The sequence below is a fragment of the Olea europaea genome, chromosome 19 (assembly GCF_002742605.1).
Source record: "Olea europaea var. sylvestris chromosome 19, O_europaea_v1, whole genome shotgun sequence".
Classification (NCBI taxonomy): Eukaryota; Viridiplantae; Streptophyta; class Magnoliopsida; order Lamiales; family Oleaceae; genus Olea; species Olea europaea.
Genome location: NC_036255.1, coordinates 3153791 through 3178722, shown reverse-complemented (window position 1 = coordinate 3178722; position 24932 = coordinate 3153791). Strand labels below are relative to the sequence as shown.

General features: G+C 35.6%; 3 protein-coding genes and 1 long non-coding RNA gene across 4 annotated transcripts; 2 read left to right on the top strand and 2 right to left on the bottom strand.

The window, feature by feature from the left end:
• The first annotated feature begins 423 nt into the window (after nt 1-423).
• Nucleotides 424-7289, top strand: LOC111368515 (ras-related protein Rab11D). The gene is made up of 2 exons (XM_022989787.1): nt 424-808; nt 6647-7289. The coding sequence occupies exons 1-2, from the start codon at nt 588-590 to the stop codon at nt 7080-7082; spliced, it is 657 nt and encodes a 218-aa protein (XP_022845555.1). The 5' UTR covers nt 424-587; the 3' UTR covers nt 7083-7289.
• Nucleotides 7290-8262: 973 nt separating this feature from the next.
• Nucleotides 8263-10705, bottom strand: LOC111368512 (60S ribosomal protein L11-like). Its single transcript, XM_022989785.1, has 5 exons — nt 10602-10705; nt 10387-10494; nt 10254-10296; nt 9245-9440; nt 8263-8605 (listed from the first exon to the last, which is right to left on the bottom strand). The coding sequence occupies exons 1-5, from the start codon at nt 10602-10604 to the stop codon at nt 8407-8409; spliced, it is 549 nt and encodes a 182-aa protein (XP_022845553.1). The 5' UTR covers nt 10605-10705; the 3' UTR covers nt 8263-8406.
• A 954-nt stretch (nt 10706-11659) lies between these two features.
• On the top strand, nt 11660-17437 carry LOC111368513 (ras-related protein Rab11D-like). The gene is made up of 2 exons (XM_022989786.1): nt 11660-12524; nt 16682-17437. The coding sequence occupies exons 1-2, from the start codon at nt 12520-12522 to the stop codon at nt 17115-17117; spliced, it is 441 nt and encodes a 146-aa protein (XP_022845554.1). The 5' UTR covers nt 11660-12519; the 3' UTR covers nt 17118-17437.
• A 2163-nt stretch (nt 17438-19600) lies between these two features.
• LOC111368514 lies at nt 19601-20158 on the bottom strand. The gene is made up of 3 exons (XR_002697998.1): nt 20054-20158; nt 19839-19946; nt 19601-19747 (listed from the first exon to the last, which is right to left on the bottom strand). It is a non-coding gene; the product is annotated as an uncharacterized LOC111368514 (long non-coding RNA).
• Between the last annotated feature and the right edge of the window lie 4774 nt (nt 20159-24932).

The following is a 24932-nucleotide window of genomic DNA, read 5'->3' as shown; positions in this document are numbered from 1 at the left end:
CTAAATACCCGAAAATTTCGGGTCTATTCGGTTCTTGTTAGAATCAAACCGAATAATCGAAACGAATCGACTCGAACCATATCCAGCCCTAACAATTGGTTCTTGCAAAATTAACGGCGTGAAAATTTGGCTATGAGCACTTCAAAATGATAATAAGAATATAATATTTCGACTTTATTTAATATGTTGCAAAAATAAAAAAATTTAATGAATTTATTCATATTTTTCCTTCCCCACGTCACTCTGTATTGAATTTTTGTACAATTTCTGTGAACCACGAGTGCCACATGGCAAAATGTAAAACCACCGTACTACAGGAACATCGAATTTGATATTGGGGATGATCGCATACTTCACGCGAGACCCACACATCTATGAGTGGGCGGTTGCAGTCATTCTCGCCGATGTTTGGCTTTATTCAACGTAAAAAGTTATGCTCACGGAACATGATTGTTTTAATTTGGGGTTTCCCCCGACGCAATCCACATGACAGCAGTCTCGCTATTTCATAACCACCCACTATAAAATTTCTTTGAGCCCATCAGCCAAAAGCAACTCGAAGCTTGTACATACGCATAGAAAAGCAGATGGCTGGGTACAGGGCTGAAGATGAATATGATTACTTGTTCAAATTGGTGCTGATAGGCGATTCTGGAGTGGGAAAATCCAATCTTCTATCAAGATTCACCAAAAACGAGTTCAACCTTGAGTCCAAATCCACTATTGGAGTTGAGTTTGCCACCAGAACTCTTAATATTGATGGTAAAGTCATCAAAGCTCAGATTTGGGACACTGCTGGCCAAGAAAGGTCTCCTTCCCTTTTTCTCTATTTACCAAGATTCAATTTTTCATTACAAGGATCTTTCTCTGTTTTTATCGGTACCCAAATGTTGTTAAGTTGGAATTTTCTCTTTCGTTTTTACATTTTATATGACTTGTTATTATCTTATTTGGAGATTGCTGTTGCATCTTTTGAGATTCAATTTTTAATAAAGTGTTATTGTCAATATGTGTGGCTTGAGATTATTATTATTACTCCTAACTTGTGCTGATTGTTATAAAAGAGTAATTTAAATGATGAATTTTTTTCTGTCAAGATAAACTTTTTATTTTTTTTTATTTTTTTTTCATTTTTTTAAATATGGGATTCATATTTCATATGTCATTGCTATATTGTTCGGAGAGGAGGCTGAGATGTTATGATATGAATCATATTGCTGTTCGGGTTCATGAGGGTCTAGTGGTTATACTGATTTGTAATTTGGTTTACTGAGCGAGATTTGATGCATAATTGTGGAACCTGTATGCTGAATTTCAAGTGACATTTTTTGCTTAATTTGTAATGTGGACTGTATTTTATGTTCTATTGAGTTGCATCTTAGGTAAGGGAGAGAAGAAAGAAACCTTTTTATCTCCAGACTTCTGTTTGACTGCTGTATGCATTCTTAATTGGTCTCGTGCTACTTAGTTTTGATCGTGTTTAAGATCAGGGAAGGTAGTATCTGGAACCAATCTCTACTCTCAAGTGCTAGCTCTGCACCTTCTGATGCAGTTTAGCTTGGAATAAAGCTTCAAAGCTTTTACCAATCGAACTGTCCAACTTTCTTGTTTTCACTTATTTGAATTCATTTACTTATTTCATTTGAATTGCTATATTATGGTGATATATTTTGTCACCCTCATAAATGTGGTGTTTTTTAAAGCCAATTAAGCTCACTTTAGTAGTCATTTGTCTTAAACATGACCACGTTAGTAATGTGCGATTGAGTTTCCGTCCTAGGTTCCTTCTTTCTTGTCACTTCTCCTCTCCAGTTCTGTTTTCAAGAGAAAACGAGGGTGGTGACTCCCTTTTCCCCCCTCTTTATCTCTTTGATGATTCATCATCTTTTTCTTCTTACCGTCTCTTATGGGTTTTGCTGTGTCAACCCTGATGTACACATAGCAAAACTCTTATCTTATAGGCTTCATCATCTTGTCCATATACTAGCATGATACCAAGACATGGGGAATTGGAAGCCTCAGAGTTCCTCAATTGGGAGCTTAAAAAAATCTTTCTATTTGTCTGTATGGCGTTAAATTAATAATTTGGTGATTGTGTACTCCTTTCTCCCATATGAGCCCTCAATTTTTTTTCTTAGCTTTTCTTTTGGGCTGCTATGTGGTTAATTACAAGTTAGTTGTTCAACTTCAGTCTCTCTGTTTTTTAGTGAATAATTCATTAAAATTTAGCTATAATCCACTATTCTTTTGTGCTTCTGTTGTCGTTAATGTAGAGAGTTAATTGTTTTATGTTACATATACATGAAGGATAATCCTATTTGCCCTTATGACTAGGATGAAGAATCAAAAAATGGGAAGGTTAAGGAAATTGGCTCGTCATATATTTCCTAGTTTCCAAGTTGACTGCAACCTTGAGGGGTAGCTCAATGATCAGGTCTTGGGTTTGCTCCCCAATGATCTCCAGTTCGAGTCCTCTCAGAGCTAATGAGTTGAGTACTTGACTGTAAATTTCAGGGTCCCGTCATTAAAAAAATAAAAGTTTCCAAGTTGACCGCCATGGTTAAAGTTCGCACGAACAATTTGGTAAAAGATGAGAACAAGCTGGTTATTTTTAGTTACTCCGAGGATGTATTTACTATCTTGATTTGTGAAAATGGGTCGACGTGTTTCTATTTATTGTAGATAGTACAAATGGGGAATTGTTTTATGAGGGTAGCTTGGGAAAAAAATTGTAATCTTCTTTTAGGAAAGTTGACACCAAGATTTGATATCTTGAAAAGGAGGTGAAGAAATTGAATTTAGAATTAGGACACATTGTGACATAGCTAGCGGGTAGGAATAAGTCATCAGAAGTCATTCCGGTATGTAATACAAGAAACCTTGAATGAGATTCGTTATTCATTGCTCATATCCATTGCATCCTTTTATTACATATGTCGCATTTGCCCATCAGTTTTAGATTGTAGATGATTCGGGCTTATGGAATTCAAAGAATCTACAAATCATGAGTTTCTATCCCCTAATCATTTCTTCAGATTCAGTGGTGAGTTTGGACATCACTAGATATTGTAGTCTATGAACCTTTACGAGATGTGGTGACATTTCAGTCATTAAAATGGGATTTTGGTTTAGCCATACTAATTCCTTCCAAGAGATGTAAACATTAATCATGAGCTAGTGAAGCAATGTGTTGCAATGTAATGCACCTCACTGAGATCAAAACTTGACCAAAAAGTTGAAGCTGTTGGGCTGCGGTAAGTTTCTTAAAACCAAGTTGGAAGAGAAGGAAGAGTGGCCACCCGACAAAGTAAAACTGAGTAGAGGAAAGTTAAAAGCAGGACATTGAGAAAAGTTTTTTTATAGACAGCTTGTTTGAGCGCCATTATTTAGAAAAAATGCGTTATTCTACAGTATTTTGACATCATTTCAACCACACATTTTTTAATAAAATAATATTACACGTAAATTCAAAACTTTTCCTTACTTTTTAACTATACATTTCCCATCAATACACTATTCAAAAATTCATTTTTTCCTCCAAAATGGGGCTAAAAAAAGGGGTATAGTTGCAAAAGGCATCTCAATTTTTTAGAGACCATTGTCATCGAACAGAAATTTGTGATTTGGCAGAAAAGGGGGAACTGGACTAACATGTGGTTTTCCGCTGAACATCAAGGTTTCCTTTGCCGTCTATATAGAACATGTAAAGCCCAACACCGAGCCTAAGGATTATTAAGTCAGAGGTGGTGAGCTGGCCTCCCATATAGACAAGTTTTAACAGATATGCTGTTGTTGCAAGGTTTATTTGTCCAGGTATGGGCCACATGGCTGGCGTGAGTTTTGATGTTGGTAATGTGTGATTAGGTTAGATAGATTTAATTGTTCTATTTTACTTTTACCTTGTTTCATTCTTTTGTAATTAAAGACATTTTATCTTTAATTCTTCCTTTTCTTTTCCTATTTACAAATTTCTGTTCTATTAACCATAAACTTCTCTGTGCATGATAGACAACTTATCCATCTATTGAAAATATTGATGTCCCTGGTAATTTTTTGGAATTTATATTATTTTTTGCAATAATTTGATTTTTAAAATGATGGAAGAAAAAGGTTTAACATATTGTTTTTGTGAAATGCACACGTCTCTTCATCTAAAATTATCTTCTTGATGTATATTTCTGCTATATGTTTTTTTCATCAATATAATAAACAAAGTACATTATAAAGAAACTGCTGTGGCTGTAAACTAAAATAATCACTTATTTCCCTGAATAAATCATTCTGCTACTAGTGCGGAAATGTTACCACTTTACCCATTGTCCTGTGATGTATGTGGTTACTGGAGCCAATATCATCCAACATACTCAAACAAGAGAGAAGACATTTTATGTAATCTCCTCCCCCTCTCTGCAGCGCAAGTGAACTAGGGGAAAAAGTGGTAGGAATAAGGAACGTTGAGCTTTCCAAGTCTAACTCCTACTCTTTTATTAAATGGTGCGATACTTTTGCTGTCTTTCTAATGATTGAATCAATGGCCCCAAGATATTCTTAAGCCATGCCTATTGGGTGAGGCTTACATGTCTGAAGGCATTCAGTTCATAAGGTGTATGCAAATGTCTTCAGTGTCATCGACCTCTGGATACGAGGCTTCATAACGTGTATGTGAATGTTTTCAGTGTTATAGGCCTCTGGATACTATGCAGGCTGAGTTATACAAGTCACTCTTTTTTATTACTCTATCATGAGGTAAATACCTCGTGGTTCCCAGTTTAGATGAGCATGATGAATAACTTAGTTTCCTTGTGGTTGCTTTTGGACATATTAGGTTAATAAATGTTTAGAGCATGTCACAAATGTCTATAAGATCTCCCCATATCTTCAGTATGCTCGCCCTTTTCTCTTTGATATAGACTCCATTGGATGCTCCTCTTTGTGGTCACTCGATTGAGCTTCTCCATTTTTTCTATCTCCATTTTCTCTTAAAAGCTGTAAAAAAATAAACTGCAAGTATTTTCCTTGGAAAGATCAGTTTTCTGGTATCTTCCTTCAAATTATTTTTTTGATTCATCGAGCTTCTGTCTTTCTTCGTACTTTTCTGGAAGCTATCCTCTTCCACAAGATCCGAATTTCAGTCTGAAGTTTGCGTCAGCATTCTTACACTTTCAAGTCCAAGGGTAAATGAAGCTTTTGAAACTAGTTCAAACTTCTAATAGTCGTCACCATCTTCGCGCCCAAAGAAATAGCTTAGAAGTGTCATTAGCAGTGATTGGAATTGTCTCCATTGGTCATGGAGTGTTGGTTTTATACACACAGAGGTGACCGCAGTGAGCAGAACTCTCAATCATGGGCCTTCTAAAGCAGTTACTGTAAATTCACTTTGGGAATCAAAACAGTAAGACCTCAAAGTGTCCATCATCCATCAATAAAGTGACGGCTTTCTATATCTTCTCCACCTCCCTTTTAAATGGAATACTCTAGGACTAGACTAGAATTATTTACTATTACTTCTGCCTTTGTTTCATCATTTCCAATTGCAACTCACTGGCCCTTTACTAGAAAGTAGATCCACCTAATCAATGAAAACTCAGACCAAACTTGTCAATCCTTTGGGCAAAGGGATGCAGGACTTCTCATCCTTTAACTCATCAGAGTTCGCTAGCGAGCTTTTCTATTTCTCTTATGTTCTTAACTTGTTCTCTCTCTAGTCTTTGGCTAGTCAGTCCTTTTTATTTTTCTTGCAGTGCTAGATCTGTTTTTCAAGTGATGTGCATCTCCTTAAAAAACCTGTTCTTTCGGAAGATATCTATCTTTTTGTCCTGTATCATACACATTTATGCATATAACATTACAGTGACGGTCTAAATCTGATCCCAATAAAATTGGGTTGTTTACAGGAATCATTTTTGCAAATCCATTTGATTTAGTGCAACATCTATAAAAAGGTCTAATGGATTAGCAAATATATTGTTTCATGTTAATTTATGTCCACCTATACTTCTCATAATCAATTTTTCTAATGCTGTGAATGAGAGCTTTTTTATACAGATGCAATACTTGCCGAGTGTTCTTTTTGTTAATTTAGCCTCAATATGCTACTTGTATATGTCTTTATTTCACATTTTATCCCATTCTAATTTGGTCAATAATCATCTTAATGTCCTTACCTATCTAGTTGTCATTTTGCTTCATAATCCAGTTAAAGTTTCTACCATTATGTGGAACTTGTCTTTCAACTTGACAGGTATTTCCAATTAAGTAATATTCATGTTGCACTACTCGGTATGTCTAGCCCACTCGAATTTTATACATTCCATCTTTTTCACGTCTTTTTGTTAACAATCGAATCTAAATATCTAAAATAATCAATTTTTGGGACAGGATGATTTCTATAAAGGCGCTACCATGTTCTTTGGGACATGGCATCTTTGCCTCTCTCTTTTTTTTTTTTTGTTTGGTTTTTTTTCCCTTGTGTATACTTTAAAATTTTCACATTGACAGTGCAAAGAATATTTGCTCTTTTCTTACTGCATCCTTCATCCAGTTTTTACCAGAAAAAATGCTAAAGTTCCTTGCTGTATTATATTTTTCATCTTGTATACCGCTCTATTGGACTTCATGTGAGAATTTTCTTGTTTCCTCTTCTCAGATATCGTGCCATAACTAGTGCTTATTATCGAGGGGCTGTTGGTGCTTTGCTGGTATATGACGTGACTCGACGTCCTACCTTTGAGAGTGCTGTGAGATGGCTGAAAGAGCTGAGAGATCATACAGACCCGAATATGGTAGTAATGCTTATTGGCAACAAATCAGACCTACGACATCTGGTGGCCGTTTCAACTGAGGATGGTAAAGATTTTGCAGAGAGGGAGAGCCTCTACTTCATGGAAACTTCTGCATTGGAAGCAACTAACGTCGATAATGCATTTACTGAAGTCCTTACTCAGATATACAGGATTGTGAGAAAGAAGGCTGTCGAGGCTGGTGATGAGACTGCTACTTCGTCTGTTCCATCTAAAGGAGAGACGATTAATGTCAAAGATGATACTTCTACTTGGAAGAGACTAGGATGTTGTTCGAGCTAGGGAATTATTGCTCCTGCTGCGTAGTTTCTTGTACATTTTCTTCACATCATCTTTCTCCTTTTCTGGTTTGTTTGTTCACTGTATTCTGTTGAAATATTGATTAGTACACTAGCCACAAAAATAGACTACAGGTATATTTCGTGGCTGCGAATGACGATATAGTTTGATTGGCTGGCTCATAGAATGTGAAGGCAATGTCTTCTACAATATGATCTGGACCGTGGTTAGGGAAACCTTGACTTTCGATGAATGTTCGAGGCTTCGACTAATGTTGAGTACCTTTACATGATAAACCTCAACTAAAACTAAAAATTTATGAGTAATGATATTATACAATGTGGTTGACGGGGGAGATTAAAATCGCTTCAATTTTAAAATCAAATGGATGCTCTTGGAATGAAAAATTTTTCCATCTTCATAAGTAAGACGGTTTTCTAATAACTAAAGTAATATCATTTTACATTACTAGTGTTAACATCAATTTAGTTTATAACATTTGTGACATTAAAAATTACGTTCAATGAAATATAAAAAATATTGGCCTAATTAATAAGACTTGTTATATTCTAATACCTAAACTAGCATTTAACACTATTAGTACTAAATAACATTATTCAATAATTGACAATTTAAATATACGTCAATCAAGTTCATCAATTAAATTTCATTCCATTACATTTTACTTTTCTTTCTTCTATTTTCAATCACACGATCTTCCATAAAATAATATTGTACTTAAATCGAAAATTTTTCCTTCAATTTTCAAATAAACACTATTTCATCCATTTTTATTTCCAAAAAGGGGGGCGAACGGGGCCAATTGATGATGCTGGCCAATGTCTGATTTAAGCTTTTAAGTCAACGGCGTAGTGTGAATAAAACAGGCTGATGGTGGTGCAAGAAAAGAGTTGAAATTTTTGTTTTCTGGTCACGTGTTATGTTTAATGGGACCAATCGATGGGACAACACGTAGGTATATTACAAACATTCTTTCGAGAAGAATATATAAACTTGGTCAGCTAGAATTAACATTTGAACAAATTATTTCACCATGAAATTTATGCTTGTGACATGTTTCTTAGTTATAATCCAGAGTCTTGATGAATTATATGAAGGAAAAGGCTAAGATAACTCGATAAATTAGTTAACCAAATAAAAAGGTTAAACTAAATTTACTTGATAAAAATAAAAGTAACAAAGTGAGATAAAATAAACTTGCCTTCAACACACATTAATGTAAATATCTAAAACTTTGAGCTCAAAAATAACAGATGATTGTCTACAAAATGCTTAGATCTCAAACATTTCTAGTACTGCTTTCAAATTAATTTGTAATGTTGGACGACTTATTGAGGATAACTCCTTCATATTTAACCTGGAACCACTTCATTGCATCCTCCTTTGTGACCCTGTGCTGAATTCCAACACGAGATTTGCATCTACGACGACGGCCCACACGGTAACCAGGGCGCTCCAAAACAACGTAGAAATCCATGCCATAAATTCCAGTTGATGGGTCATACCTGGAAAATTCATAGACAACGATAACTTGTTTAATGATGATCTCTTTAAGAAATTTGTTGATTGGGAGGGGAACTGAGCCTAACCTCTAGCTAATGAAACCAATACAATAAAACTTGCCAAATCGAAATGACCAGGTGTAAAAGAAAATATAATGGAAGGGGCTTCAAGGCCCATATGCTACAGACATCCAACCCTAGACCAACATCTAGTAGTAATATCGTGATGAGATGTAATTTTCGTGGGTTCCATGTTGGTATTGGGGTGATGTATGGGTCGAAAGAACATATTTATGCACTGAAACAAGATTTCAACCCATTGCAAGACCATGCGCTCACGATTATTCACAGACCACCAAACTGAACACCAAATAGCTCACGTGACACGGTCATGTGACATCCAAAACACTTTGATCCAATAAATGATCAGGTAACAAATATCATGCAGAAAAAAGAACAACTCCTAATTAAAAAAAGTGGTTGGGTCCTCACATTTATTGATGGATAAAATTTTCAGGGTGCACATAAAACATAACTATTACCAACTCCATCTGAAATTTCAGCAAAGATTACAAAATTTTTAGATACATCATGAAACAGTCTCTAAAACTGAGGGATAGCAATATGATAATAGGGACTCACTTGATTCCAAGATCAATGTGCTCCTGAATGCCAAAGCCAAAACAGCCGGTGTCACTGAAATTCCTTCTCAACAACTCATATTCCTTGACCTTCAACCCACTCTCAAGAAGCTGCATTGCTTTGTCACCTCTGACTGTTACATAGCACGCGATCTTTTCATTACGCCTGATCCCAAAGGACCTCACAGTGTATCTTGCTATGGAACAAATCAAATAAATCCATTAAAAATGAAATACAAGGAGGAGAAATGAAAATTTCATTTCCTTTCATCGTTACATATTTTGATTTTAAAAGATAAAATTAGGAATAGCAGGCACATAAACCACTGTTCAATCATCAGATTATGAAAAATCAGCTGATCAAACTTTTAATAATGAAATAACTACAGCTAATTTCATTTTGCATTTATGGACTTTGAAAGAATAAATAAAATAGTTTAGGATAAACATGCTTTTGCATCTAATTACCAATCTCAACAAAATATTAATTCTCAGCAGAAAGAATGTTGAGGTTGCTCTACACAATTGAGAAAACTTCTAGCCAGATTTCATTTTCAGAGCTACCACTAAGGAAAATTTACAAACTTTCAGTATCGTAATCTACCATCGAGCAGAACAGTACATTATCAGTTACTAATATACCCATTCGCTTATGACTTTCACAATATGGTAAACAAGAATAGAACTTTGCAGATATTAAAGCTACAAATTGCATCATGTTAAAGCAAAAATTTTAAAATTACATCCATTTACAATAAAAGAGTGCTTAATATTTCTAAATTAGGCGAGATCCAACACAATTGAGAACTAGAAGCCCTATTTCATTTTTAGAGCTACCATTCGAAAATTTGCAAAGTTATCAGTCTCATAATCTATCATCAAGTCATAAAGCAAAGCAGTATATTATCAATTACTAACATAAATCATTCGCAGACAGTAAAGCTACTACAAATAATAGAATTTCATTTCAGAAGCCCCTACAATGTAGATTCAGAATTTGAGAAACTTACCCTTAGAGAAAACAGGAGATTGGCTACTGAGTTGTTCTAAAACCTGAAAAATGAAAAATAAAAACAAATTGAGCTCAAATTCCAAAATATTCAATAAATAGAATTGTTGGGGGGGGGTGGGGTGGTATTATACCTTAGCGGCTCTGGTAAGACGATCTCCACTCTCGCCAACGGAGATGTTGAGGACAAGCTTCTGTACTTTGATCTCTCTCATTGGGTTCGACAGCTTCTTCTCTGACGCCTGTTTCACACATTTAAACACAGACAGAGAATCACTGATGCGCTGAGATTCATATATGTATGTTCGAAGCAAATGTAGAGAGAGAATGACAGCAGTGAGATAGAGACCATAGCGGAGCCGTGGTTGTGATGAGGTTCTCGGCCGCCGGACGACTGGGGAATATGATGAAGTGACAAAGCCCCAACAAGTATAATATTAGATAGGAGCCAGGGTTTCTTATGCGTTTTGCTTGGATATTGAAATGTCAGTTTTATCCCTGTGAATTAGGGATGTTAATGGGCCCCACTGGTCCGGCCCATTGATATGGTCTAGTCAGGGTCATCCAATTTTTCAGGACAAAAAATTCAGACATACAAATTAATTTTCTCTATTTACCAAGATTCAATTTTTCATTACAAGGATCTTTCTCTGTTTTTATCGGTACCCAAATGTTGTTAAGTTGGAATTTTCTCTTTCGTTTTTACATTTTATATGACTTGTTATTATCTTATTTGGAGATTGCTGTTGCATCTTTTGAGATTCAATTTTTAATAAAGTGTTATTGTCAATATGTGTGGCTTGAGATTATTATTATTACTCCTAACTTGTGCTGATTGTTATAAAAGAGTAATTTAAATGATGAATTTTTTTCTGTCAAGATAAACTTTTTATTTTTTTTTATTTTTTTTTCATTTTTTTAAATATGGGGTTCATATTTCATATGTCATTGCTATATTGTTCGGAGAGGAGGCTGAGATGTTATGATATGAATCATATTGCTGTTCGGGTTCATGAGGGTCTAGTGGTTATACTGATTTGTAATTTGGTTTACTGAGCGAGATTTGATGCATAATTGTGGAACCTGTATGCTGAATTTCAAGTGACATTTTTTGCTTAATTTGTAATGTGGACTGTATTTTATGTTCTATTGAGTTGCATCTTAGGTAAGGGAGAGAAGAAAGAAACCTTTTTATCTCCAGACTTCTGTTTGACTGCTGTATGCATTCTTAATTGGTCTCGTGCTACTTAGTTTTGATCGTGTTTAAGATCAGGGAAGGTAGTATCTGGAACCAATCTCTACTCTCAAGTGCTAGCTCTGCACCTTCTGATGCAGTTTAGCTTGGAATAAAGCTTCAAAGCTTTTACCAATCGAACTGTCCAACTTTCTTGTTTTCACTTATTTGAATTCATTTACTTATTTCATTTGAATTGCTATATTATGGTGATATATTTTGTCACCCTCATAAATGTGGTGTTTTTTAAAGCCAATTAAGCTCACTTTAGTAGTCATTTGTCTTAAACATGACCACGTTAGTAATGTGCGATTGAGTTTCCGTCCTAGGTTCCTTCTTTCTTGTCACTTCTCCTCTCCAGTTCTGTTTTCAAGAGAAAACGAGGGTGGTGACTCCCTTTTCCCCCCTCTTTATCTCTTTGATGATTCATCATCTTTTTCTTCTTACCGTCTCTTATGGGTTTTGCTGTGTCAACCCTGATGTACACATAGCAAAACTCTTATCTTATAGGCTTCATCATCTTGTCCATATACTAGCATGATACCAAGACATGGGGAATTGGAAGCCTCAGAGTTCCTCAATTGGGAGCTTAAAAAAATCTTTCTATTTGTCTGTATGGCGTTAAATTAATAATTTGGTGATTGTGTACTCCTTTCTCCCATATGAGCCCTCAATTTTTTTTCTTAGCTTTTCTTTTGGGCTGCTATGTGGTTAATTACAAGTTAGTTGTTCAACTTCAGTCTCTCTGTTTTTTAGTGAATAATTCATTAAAATTTAGCTATAATCCACTATTCTTTTGTGCTTCTGTTGTCGTTAATGTAGAGAGTTAATTGTTTTATGTTACATATACATGAAGGATAATCCTATTTGCCCTTATGACTAGGATGAAGAATCAAAAAATGGGAAGGTTAAGGAAATTGGCTCGTCATATATTTCCTAGTTTCCAAGTTGACTGCAACCTTGAGGGGTAGCTCAATGATCAGGTCTTGGGTTTGCTCCCCAATGATCTCCAGTTCGAGTCCTCTCAGAGCTAATGAGTTGAGTACTTGACTGTAAATTTCAGGGTCCCGTCATTAAAAAAATAAAAGTTTCCAAGTTGACCGCCATGGTTAAAGTTCGCACGAACAATTTGGTAAAAGATGAGAACAAGCTGGTTATTTTTAGTTACTCCGAGGATGTATTTACTATCTTGATTTGTGAAAATGGGTCGACGTGTTTCTATTTATTGTAGATAGTACAAATGGGGAATTGTTTTATGAGGGTAGCTTGGGAAAAAAATTGTAATCTTCTTTTAGGAAAGTTGACACCAAGATTTGATATCTTGAAAAGGAGGTGAAGAAATTGAATTTAGAATTAGGACACATTGTGACATAGCTAGCGGGTAGGAATAAGTCATCAGAAGTCATTCCGGTATGTAATACAAGAAACCTTGAATGAGATTCGTTATTCATTGCTCATATCCATTGCATCCTTTTATTACATATGTCGCATTTGCCCATCAGTTTTAGATTGTAGATGATTCGGGCTTATGGAATTCAAAGAATCTACAAATCATGAGTTTCTATCCCCTAATCATTTCTTCAGATTCAGTGGTGAGTTTGGACATCACTAGATATTGTAGTCTATGAACCTTTACGAGATGTGGTGACATTTCAGTCATTAAAATGGGATTTTGGTTTAGCCATACTAATTCCTTCCAAGAGATGTAAACATTAATCATGAGCTAGTGAAGCAATGTGTTGCAATGTAATGCACCTCACTGAGATCAAAACTTGACCAAAAAGTTGAAGCTGTTGGGCTGCGGTAAGTTTCTTAAAACCAAGTTGGAAGAGAAGGAAGAGTGGCCACCCGACAAAGTAAAACTGAGTAGAGGAAAGTTAAAAGCAGGACATTGAGAAAAGTTTTTTTATAGACAGCTTGTTTGAGCGCCATTATTTAGAAAAAATGCGTTATTCTACAGTATTTTGACATCATTTCAACCACACATTTTTTAATAAAATAATATTACACGTAAATTCAAAACTTTTCCTTACTTTTTAACTATACATTTCCCATCAATACACTATTCAAAAATTCATTTTTTCCTCCAAAATGGGGCTAAAAAAAGGGGTATAGTTGCAAAAGGCATCTCAATTTTTTAGAGACCATTGTCATCGAACAGAAATTTGTGATTTGGCAGAAAAGGGGGAACTGGACTAACATGTGGTTTTCCGCTGAACATCAAGGTTTCCTTTGCCGTCTATATAGAACATGTAAAGCCCAACACCGAGCCTAAGGATTATTAAGTCAGAGGTGGTGAGCTGGCCTCCCATATAGACAAGTTTTAACAGATATGCTGTTGTTGCAAGGTTTATTTGTCCAGGTATGGGCCACATGGCTGGCGTGAGTTTTGATGTTGGTAATGTGTGATTAGGTTAGATAGATTTAATTGTTCTATTTTACTTTTACCTTGTTTCATTCTTTTGTAATTAAAGACATTTTATCTTTAATTCTTCCTTTTCTTTTCCTATTTACAAATTTCTGTTCTATTAACCATAAACTTCTCTGTGCATGATAGACAACTTATCCATCTATTGAAAATATTGATGTCCCTGGTAATTTTTTGGAATTTATATTATTTTTTGCAATAATTTGATTTTTAAAATGATGGAAGAAAAAGGTTTAACATATTGTTTTTGTGAAATGCACACGTCTCTTCATCTAAAATTATCTTCTTGATGTATATTTCTGCTATATGTTTTTTTCATCAATATAATAAACAAAGTACATTATAAAGAAACTGCTGTGGCTGTAAACTAAAATAATCACTTATTTCCCTGAATAAATCATTCTGCTACTAGTGCGGAAATGTTACCACTTTACCCATTGTCCTGTGATGTATGTGGTTACTGGAGCCAATATCATCCAACATACTCAAACAAGAGAGAAGACATTTTATGTAATCTCCTCCCCCTCTCTGCAGCGCAAGTGAACTAGGGGAAAAAGTGGTAGGAATAAGGAACGTTGAGCTTTCCAAGTCTAACTCCTACTCTTTTATTAAATGGTGCGATACTTTTGCTGTCTTTCTAATGATTGAATCAATGGCCCCAAGATATTCTTAAGCCATGCCTATTGGGTGAGGCTTACATGTCTGAAGGCATTCAGTTCATAAGGTGTATGCAAATGTCTTCAGTGTCATCGACCTCTGGATACGAGGCTTCATAACGTGTATGTGAATGTTTTCAGTGTTATAGGCCTCTGGATACTATGCAGGCTGAGTTATACAAGTCACTCTTTTTTATTACTCTATCATGAGGTAAATACCTCGTGGTTCCCAGTTTAGATGAGCATGATGAATAACTTAGTTTCCTTGTGGTTGCTTTTGGACATATTAGGTTAATAAATGTTTAGAGCATGTCACAAATGTCTATAAGATCTCCCCATATCTTCAGTATGCTCGCCCTTTTCTCTTTGATATAGACTCCATTGGATGCTCCTCTTTGTGGTCACTCGATTGAGCTTCTCCATTTTTTCTATCTCCATTTTCTCTTAAAAGCTGTAAAAAAATAAACTGCAAGTATTTTCCTTGGAAAGATCAGTTTTCTGGTATCTTCCTTCAAATTATTTTTTTGATTCATTGAGCTTCTGTCTTTCTTCGTACTTTTCTGGAAGCTATCCTCTTCCACAAGATCCGAATTTCAGTCTGAAGTTTGCGTCAGCATTCTTACACTTTCAAGTCCAAGGGTAAATGAAGCTTTTGAAACTAGTTCAAACTTCTAATAGTCGTCACCATCTTCGCGCCCAAAGAAATAGCTTAGAAGTGTCATTAGCAGTGATTGGAATTGTCTCCATTGGTCATGGAGTGTTGGTTTTATACACACAGAGGTGACCGCAGTGAGCAGAACTCTCAATCATGGGCCTTCTAAAGCAGTTACTGTAAATTCACTTTGGGAATCAAAACAGTAAGACCTCAAAGTGTCCATCATCCATCAATAAAGTGACGGCTTTCTATATCTTCTCCACCTCCCTTTTAAATGGAATACTCTAGGACTAGACTAGAATTATTTACTATTACTTCTGCCTTTGTTTCATCATTTCCAATTGCAACTCACTGGCCCTTTACTAGAAAGTAGATCCACCTAATCAATGAAAACTCAGACCAAACTTGTCAATCCTTTGGGCAAAGGGATGCAGGACTTCTCATCCTTTAACTCATCAGAGTTCGCTAGCGAGCTTTTCTATTTCTCTTATGTTCTTAACTTGTTCTCTCTCTAGTCTTTGGCTAGTCAGTCCTTTTTATTTTTCTTGCAGTGCTAGATCTGTTTTTCAAGTGATGTGCATCTCCTTAAAAAACCTGTTCTTTCGGAAGATATCTATCTTTTTGTCCTGTATCATACACATTTATGCATATAACATTACAGTGACGGTCTAAATCTGATCCCAATAAAATTGGGTTGTTTACAGGAATCATTTTTGCAAATCCATTTGATTTAGTGCAACATCTATAAAAAGGTCTAATGGATTAGCAAATATATTGTTTCATGTTAATTTATGTCCACCTATACTTCTCATAATCAATTTTTCTAATGCTGTGAATGAGAGCTTTTTTATACAGATGCAATACTTGCCGAGTGTTCTTTTTGTTAATTTAGCCTCAATATGCTACTTGTATATGTCTTTATTTCACATTTTATCCCATTCTAATTTGGTCAATAATCATCTTAATGTCCTTACCTATCTAGTTGTCATTTTGCTTCATAATCCAGTTAAAGTTTCTACCATTATGTGGAACTTGTCTTTCAACTTGACAGGTATTTCCAATTAAGTAATATTCATGTTGCACTACTCGGTATGTCTAGCCCACTCGAATTTTATACATTCCATCTTTTTCACGTCTTTTTGTTAACAATCGAATCTAAATATCTAAAATAATCAATTTTTGGGACAGGATGATTTCTATAAAGGCGCTACCATGTTCTTTGGGACATGGCATCTTTGCCTCTTTTTTTTTTTTTTTTTGTTTGGTTTTTTTTCCCTTGTGTATACTTTAAAATTTTCACATTGACAGTGCAAAGAATATTTGCTCTTTTCTTACTGCATCCTTCATCCAGTTTTTACCAGAAAAAATGCTAAAGTTCCTTGCTGTATTATATTTTTCATCTTGTATACCGCTCTATTGGACTTCATGTGAGAATTTTCTTGTTTCCTCTTCTCAGATATCGTGCCATAACTAGTGCTTATTATCGAGGGGCTGTTGGTGCTTTGCTGGTATATGACGTGACTCGACGTCCTACCTTTGAGAGTGCTGTGAGATGGCTGAAAGAGCTGAGAGATCATACAGACCCGAATATGGTAGTAATGCTTATTGGCAACAAATCAGACCTACGACATCTGGTGGCCGTTTCAACTGAGGATGGTAAAGATTTTGCAGAGAGGGAGAGCCTCTACTTCATGGAAACTTCTGCATTGGAAGCAACTAACGTCGATAATGCATTTACTGAAGTCCTTACTCAGATATACAGGATTGTGAGAAAGAAGGCTGTCGAGGCTGGTGATGAGACTGCTACTTCGTCTGTTCCATCTAAAGGAGAGACGATTAATGTCAAAGATGATACTTCTACTTGGAAGAGACTAGGATGTTGTTCGAGCTAGGGAATAATTGCTCCTGCTGCGTCGTTTCTTGTACATTTTCTTCACATCATCTCTCTCTTCTGGTTTGTTTGTTCACTGTATTCTGTTGAAATATTGATTAGTACACTAGCCACAAAAATTGACTACAGGTATATTTCGTGGCTGCGAATGACGATATAGTTTGATTGGTTGGCTCATAGAATGTGAAGGCAATGTCTTCTACAATATGATCTGGACCATGGTTAGGGAAACCTTGACTTTCGATAAATGTTCGAGGCTTCGACTAATGTTGAGTACCTTTACATGATAAACCTCAACTAAAACTAAAAATTTATGAGTAATGATATTATACAATGTGGTTGCCGGGGGAGATTAAAATCGCTTCAATTTTAATATCAAATAGATGCTCTTGGAATGAAAATTTTTTCCATCTTCATAAATTAGACGGTTTTCTAATAACTAATGTAATATCATTTAACATTACTAGTGTTAACGTCAATTTAGATTATAACATTTGTGACATGAAAAATTGCGTTCAATGAAAAATAAAAATTTGTGGCCTAATTAATAAAAGTTGTTATATTCTAATACCTAAACTAGCATTTAACACTACTAGCATTAAATAACATTATTTGATAACTAACAATTTAAATATACGTCAATCAAGTTCATAATTTTCAGATGATATTTTGACTCCCATTAATTTTCATTCTATTACATTTCATTTTTTTTTCCTATTTTCAATCACAAAATCTTCCATAAAATAATATTACACTTAAATTGAAAATTTTTCCTTCATTTTTAACCACTCAGTTTTCAAATAAACGCTAGTCCACCCATTTTCATTTCCGAAAAAAGGGGCAAACGAGGTCAATTGATGATGTTGTGGCCAATGTCTGATTTAAGCTTTTTTAAGTCAACGGCGTAGTATGAATAAAACAGGCTGATAGTGGTGCAAGAAAAGAGTTGAAATTTTTGTTTTCTGGTCACGTGTTACGTTTAATGGGACCACTCGATGGGACAACACGTAGGTATATTACAAACGTTCTTTCGAGAAGAATATATAAACTTGGTCGGCTAGAATTAACATTTGAACAAATTATTTCACCATGAAATTTATGCTTGTGACATTTTTCTTAGTTATAATCCACAGTCTTGATGAATTATATGAAGGAAAAGGGTAAGATAACTCGATAAATTAGTTAACCAAATAAAAAGGTTGAACTAAATTTACTTGATAAAAATAAAAGTAACAAAGTGAGATAAAATAAACTTGCCTTCAACACACATTAATGAAAATATCTAAAACTTTGAGCTCAAAAATAACAGATGATTGTCTACAAAATGCTTAGATCTCAAACATTTCTAGTACTGCTTTCAAATTAATTTGTAATGTTGGACGACTTATTGAGGATAACTCCTTCATATTTAACCTGGAACCACTTCATTGCATCCTCCTTTGTGACCCTGTGCTGAATTCCAACACGAGATTTGCATCTACGACGACGGCCCACACGGTAACCAGGGCGCTCCAAAACAACGTAGAAATCCATGCCATAAATTCCAGTTGATGGGTCATACCTGGAAAATTCATAGACAACGATAACTTGTTTAATGATGATCTCTTTAAGAAATTTGTTGATTGGGAGGGGAACTGAGCCTAACCTCTAGCTAATGAAACCAATACAATAAAACTTGCCAAATCGAAATGACCAGGTGTAAAAGAAAATATAATGAAAGGGGCTTCAAGGCCCATATGCTACAGACATCCAACCCTAGACCAACATCTAGTAGTAATATCGTGATGAGATGTAATTTTCGTGGGTTCCATGTTGGTATTGGGGTGATGTATGGGTCGAAAGAACATATTTATGCACTGAAACAAGATTTCAACCCATTGCAAGACCATGCGCTCACGATTATTCACAGACCACCAAACTGAACACCAAATAGCTCACGTGACACGGTGTCAAGGACCGCAGCTTTACTTAGCCCCTTGACACTATCGCAGCCGCAGTTTGCCCAACTTCGGCCGCACATTGTAAATATTACTTCAAGTTTGAGTTGTAATTTTCGTTTCATTGTAATAGTTATTTTAATTGTAAAATAGCTCTGATATTGGTAAAAGATTAGTATGATTCCTCGTCTTTTAAACGTCTACTCCCGTCACTTGGGTTTTTGTTCAGAATGTTATTATAGGGGGTATTAGTCATTCAAAAATCTTTCAAGCTCACTGGTGTCCGCCCCCTGCACCAGCATTTGTAATTTTCTGCTTTCATCAATTGTAATGTTCAGTTTTCAGCAATCAATGTTCAATTTACTTTCAATGTATTCAAATTCTCAATTGTAAGTTTTCTACAAAATTGCAATCAAATTTTCTTTCGTCCCGACGCGACCGAGAAAAGGCGGAAGGTAGTCTAGCGGAGCAGACTACTGCCGCACGGTGTCCCTTTCTGTGCCAAGAAGAAAGGCACCCCGTGAACATAAAGCAAAGCAGTATATTATCAATTACTAACATAAATCATTCGCAGACAGTAAAGCTACTACAAATAATAGAATTTCATTTCAGAAGCCCCTACAATGTAGATTCAGAATTTGAGAAACTTACCCTTAGAGAAAACAGGAGATTGGCTACTGAGTTGTTCTAAAACCTGAAAAATGAAAAATAAAAACAAATTGAGCTCAAATTCCAAAATATTCAATAAATAGAATTGTTGGGGGGGGGGGGGGGTGGTATTATACCTTAGCGGCTCTGGTAAGACGATCTCCACTCTCGCCAACGGAGATGTTGAGGACAAGCTTCTGTACTTTGATCTCTCTCATTGGGTTCGACAGCTTCTTCTCTGACGCCTGTTTCACACATTTAAACACAGACAGAGAATCACTGATGCGCTGAGATTCATATATGTATGTTCGAAGCAAATGTAGAGAGAGAATGACAGCAGTGAGATAGAGACCATAGCGGAGCCGTGGTTGTGATGAGGTTCTCGGCCGCCGGACGACTGGGGAATATGATGAAGTGACAAAGCCCCAACAAGTATAATATTAGATAGGAGCTAGGGTTTCTCATGCGTTTTGCTTGGATATTGAAATGTCAGTTTTATCCCTGTGAATTAGGGATGTTAATGGGCCCCACTGGTCCGGCCCATTGATATGGTCTAGTCAGGGTCATCCAATTTTTCAGGACAAAAAATTCAGACATACAAATTAAGCCCCTGTTTGACCCCCATTACAGGGAAAATTTAATGTATAGAATAGTATTTTTTGAAAAATTAGTGGCTGAAAAAGAAAGAAAAATTTTCGATTTACGTGTAATATTATTTTATGGAAGATTGTGTGGTTGAAAATAGGAGAGAGAAAAATAGAATGTAATGTAATGTAATGAAAATCAAACAGGGGCTAAATATCACTCATTTCAAAATTATAAATAAAAGTTTTAAATTTCAATAATAAGATATTAATTAAAATTTACTTATGATTTAATTAATTAGTTATATATTTTATTAATTAAATATATTAAAGTCACAAATCCATACAATTGGTCACAAATTAACGATTTAATTAGTCATATATTTCACAAATCAGAATTTTTACATGTCACAAATTATTTTATAATCACTATTTAAAAATTTTATAGGTCATAATTTATTTATCGATCACAAATCAAAATTTTATAAGTTACAATTTATTTATTGATCACAAATCACAAATACTATGAGTCACAAATTATCAAAGTTTAGTTCACAAATTAACAATCTTTTAGATTACACATTATTTTTTGTCATGATTTATCTTTATCATTAGTCATATATTATTTACTGATCACAAATTAACTAATTTAATGGTCACAATAAACCAAATATTATGACCATCTCACCACTATCACCAGGGGCGAACCCACATGGGGTCATGCGGGGTCAAATGACCCCACAGTTTTTTTTTATTTTTATTTTAAAACGGTTATCCATGAACATTTGGGGGTTCCAATTAATTCCTAGTTAGCTAGCCCAATGCCGAGAATCCATCATCCATATCCATATGATCCAATGACTCCAATCCATTATCCATATCCATTAATCCATAGTCCATAGATGATAGGCCTAAGACCATAATCCACTCTCCACTCCATTGTCTCCCCACCGATTTCTGATGAGAAAAGTGTAGGAAAATCTGAAAATTTAAAGAACTCCAAGACACGAAAAACGTTATCTTTTAAGAGATGTTTCTTCCTTATCCAACGAAGTCACGACTGGGGTATGATAGAAAATCTCTCTTAGGATACAATGAAGACGTTTGATTCAAATTGTGACTATTTGATCAAACCAAGAAGACACTCGAAAAAGAACTGATGATGCCAAGAGAAAGAGAGAAGAATATTTTTTAATGTGTTTTGCAAACGAGAATTCGCTTAGAATTTATAGAAATTGAGGCAATCATTTGAATAGGTGTGTCCCTTGAAATGAAGAACACATATGTTGGAAGTAGCAGTCAAAACGAACAGATGCACCTATTCAAAGACTTTTGAAAATAAAATTCTCTTTCGGGGGCGTTGCCCCCTCGACTCCCGCGACCTGATCGGGCAGGTCGATCCCTGTTGCACAACGACAAACACTAGTCGAGACGACAAATCATTCGCAAAACAAAAAAAATAAATACATGCAAAATGATGAAAAATATCTAACAATTTCTTCCCAAACAGCAACGGCGCAGCCGCGAAGGGCGAAGCCTTCATTTTTGACCCCACAGTTCGAAATCTCTGGATCCGCCCCTGACTATCACCAACGCATCGCCACCAAAATCGCCTCCCTAGAACCACCCCCACCCCCAATCAAATCAACACATCGTAAAAAAACACCACCACATCGTTACGTCAGATCTACCACCACCTTGAAAGACCCCTATCACCACCAATATATCACCATCATCATCGCCACTGCACTATCACCAACAAAAACCATATGAAAACCCCAACACCACCAAAAAATCACCAACACCCATCTAATAGCCAAAGAAATATCACTACCACCGCAATTTGCGCCTACTGCAGCTGGGATCCACTTCACCGTCATTGCCACAGTCACCCAACCACCAACAACAACAAAACCCGCCCTAAAACTTCAACACCATGAAAACGTGGAAAACCACCAACACCTTCCAACAACAACAAAAATCATCACCACCACCACGATCTGCAACATTTCAACCGTGATCTGGACCGCTAAAGGTGAGATCTATATCTCAACTTCTCTGTGCACTGGTCGTCGCTACACAGCTTTGCTTTGCACTGGCTCTAAGCAAAAAGAGCCGTTGTGCAACCCGAAATTCAATGTTGACAGGGATGGCTTTACCGGCGATGGTGCCTTGAGCACAGTTTGTGAGCGTCTTCGCAACGGTCACAGCGATGGTGGTGGCATCTTCACATTGACAACGACAGTGACGTCTTCGTGAGAGAAGAGATAAGTGAGGGATAGAGAGAGAAAATGAAAGGGGAAATTAATCAGGGTTTGTGATTAAATTTGTATTATAATTTTAGATATTTAAATATGAAATATTTGATTTTTAAATAATGAAACATTCGCTCTAATTTAAGAATATTGATCTTCAAATAGGATGTGATTGCTTTTTCAAGGTCTGGCCTACAGGCCCTATAACGTACAAGTTCTGTCGAGTAGTCTGTTGAAATTTCTTTTTAACAAAGACAGCATTTTAATAAATTATATAGGATTGGCCCTATTATAGTGGTTGAACCTACACTTCAGCCCCAGTTAGGCCCATAGATTTCTTTTATTGGGCAAGCTTCGGCCCGTGGCCCATATGAATACAGTGCTAAGACCCAATGAACTTTTACAAATCAATCCATCTAAAGGTTTGAACTCATCAATAACTTTATTGGCAAGCCCCATTTTTTTGGGGACGAGCCAATTCCAAGCTCGAATCAAACCCATAAAGCTCGAGCCTTTTTTTGTGATGAGACAATGTTGAACCCCCAAGCTTGGGTTCGCAAGCTGACTCGTCTCGTTTCATCTCGTTGACACCACTATTTATTGGTCAATTGTATCATTTTTTGGGAGGATTTTATTTTTCTGGACTTTCATTTTTCAAATGTTGTCCATATTAGTGAAAACACACACGATCTTTCCAAATTCATGAGCAAAATTGAACAATAAGGGCCGAAAATTTTGCAACTGAGAGACAATTTCATTGGACATGGTAATTACAATGATGGATGAGATAATCATTCAATAAGTTCATCAAGTCTATTTACTTTTAAAACAATGGGTGACGGTTCAACATCAACTCTAATAACTTTTAAAGTTCAATAGCAACTTGGAAACATTTAGAAATTTGATTTTGAGAAAGTTAAATTGCAACAGAAATTTCCATATGCAACCTATGTAAGATTTCTACAGTTAATAGAAAGAACCAAAAAATATTAGTAAATTTTGTATTAGCTTTCAGAAGGTAACATGTTAGCACAAACATGATGGTCATTTAAGTGACGTCACAAAACTATGCTGAGCCCTCCTGCAGCGGTTCCGTTCAGAAATCTTCCTGACCAGACACGAATAATATGATCAGTTGGACTCTTACATTTGACTACAACAATGTACAAAAGCATCTAAATTTGTTTAGCTAACACAACAATGTCGAAAGATTCCACCGACTTTCACGTTAAGCCCAGCAGTCACCACGAAACATTTCGAGTGGTCAGAAACCACTGCTCCTGGCCAAAATGTGCATAATATTAGTGAGAGGGCCTTCCTGCTGCTACATGTCCACCAACAAATTAGGTTGCACCAATGTAATCACGTCCCTGCTGGATGGAGAAAGTTCACACCAGCTTGCTGTCGAACATGCTCAGGTATCAGCCGGTTTATCAACTCGGGCGATGTTCCAGCTAACTGCAATGCGGATATTTTGGTGTTAAGATAACAGATAAATACATGCTAGAGTGGGTTGCAGGTCATAGATTTGTTTTCCAATCTCCAACCACCATGGAAGGATATGGTTTGACTAACAATTGGACATAAAAGAAGAAATATCCCGGGCTCTAGACTTCAGTTATAGACCACAAAATTGGAAGCAGCAGGCAGAAAACAATCAAGGCTCTAGGTTATGAAGAACATCTCCACAAATCCATTAGATAATCAAATGCAACCCAATTCTACTGTTAAAGCAACCTTTGGATCCCTACTTTCGTTGTCGTAAAAGCCAATAATTATACGCTTCAGATTATATCAAATTAAAATGGAAATTCTGCATATTTAAGCAAATTATCAACACAGATGACTTGATAACCACAACCAAGTGGAATTATTAAACAAGATAAAAATGTCAAATGCAGTGAATGCAGTGTTTGTCAAGGATGCATCACAAGTTCATCTGCAAATATATGAACAATGGATTGGCAAATGCAGTCTGTCCAGGAAGCATCACAAGTTCATATATGGGCAGTGCATAGGCAAATGATAAACATGATACAAAATTTACATATATTTGCCAAATATTGGAAGAACTCAAGTAATTTGCTAATTGTGGCTAAACTTCCGTCATTATCTAATGCCGGTAGTTATAAATTTAAAATCATAGAATCAATTCAAATTTCAAATCTTAATCATAAATGGAAAACAAAGTTTTACCAAACAACACAAACTCTAACCTTAATGTTGCGTTTACCCTATCTCTAAAATTTAGAAACAGAAAGATGATCCTATTCAAGTTAGTTCAGAAATAAGGAAAGCGAAAAAAAAAAAAAAAACAAAAAAACAAAAAAAAAAAAAACAAAAACAAAAACAAAAAAAAAAAAAAAAAAAAACTATTTAAATTAAAAAAAAA

Excerpts from the sequence above, each read along its gene's own strand:
- LOC111368515 (XM_022989787.1), top strand. The coding sequence starts at position 588 with ATGGCTGGGTACAGGGCTGAAGATGAATATGATTACTTGTTCAAATTG. Across the intron at positions 809-6,646 it reads GACACTGCTGGCCAAGAAAG|ATATCGTGCCATAACTAGTG; the intron begins GTCTCCTTCCCT and ends TCCTCTTCTCAG.
- LOC111368512 (XM_022989785.1), bottom strand. Across the intron at positions 9,441-10,253 it reads ATCTCCTGTTTTCTCTAAGG|CAAGATACACTGTGAGGTCC; the intron begins GTAAGTTTCTCA and ends TTTGTTCCATAG. Across the intron at positions 8,606-9,244 it reads CACATTGATCTTGGAATCAA|GTATGACCCATCAACTGGAA; the intron begins GTGAGTCCCTAT and ends TGAATTTTCCAG.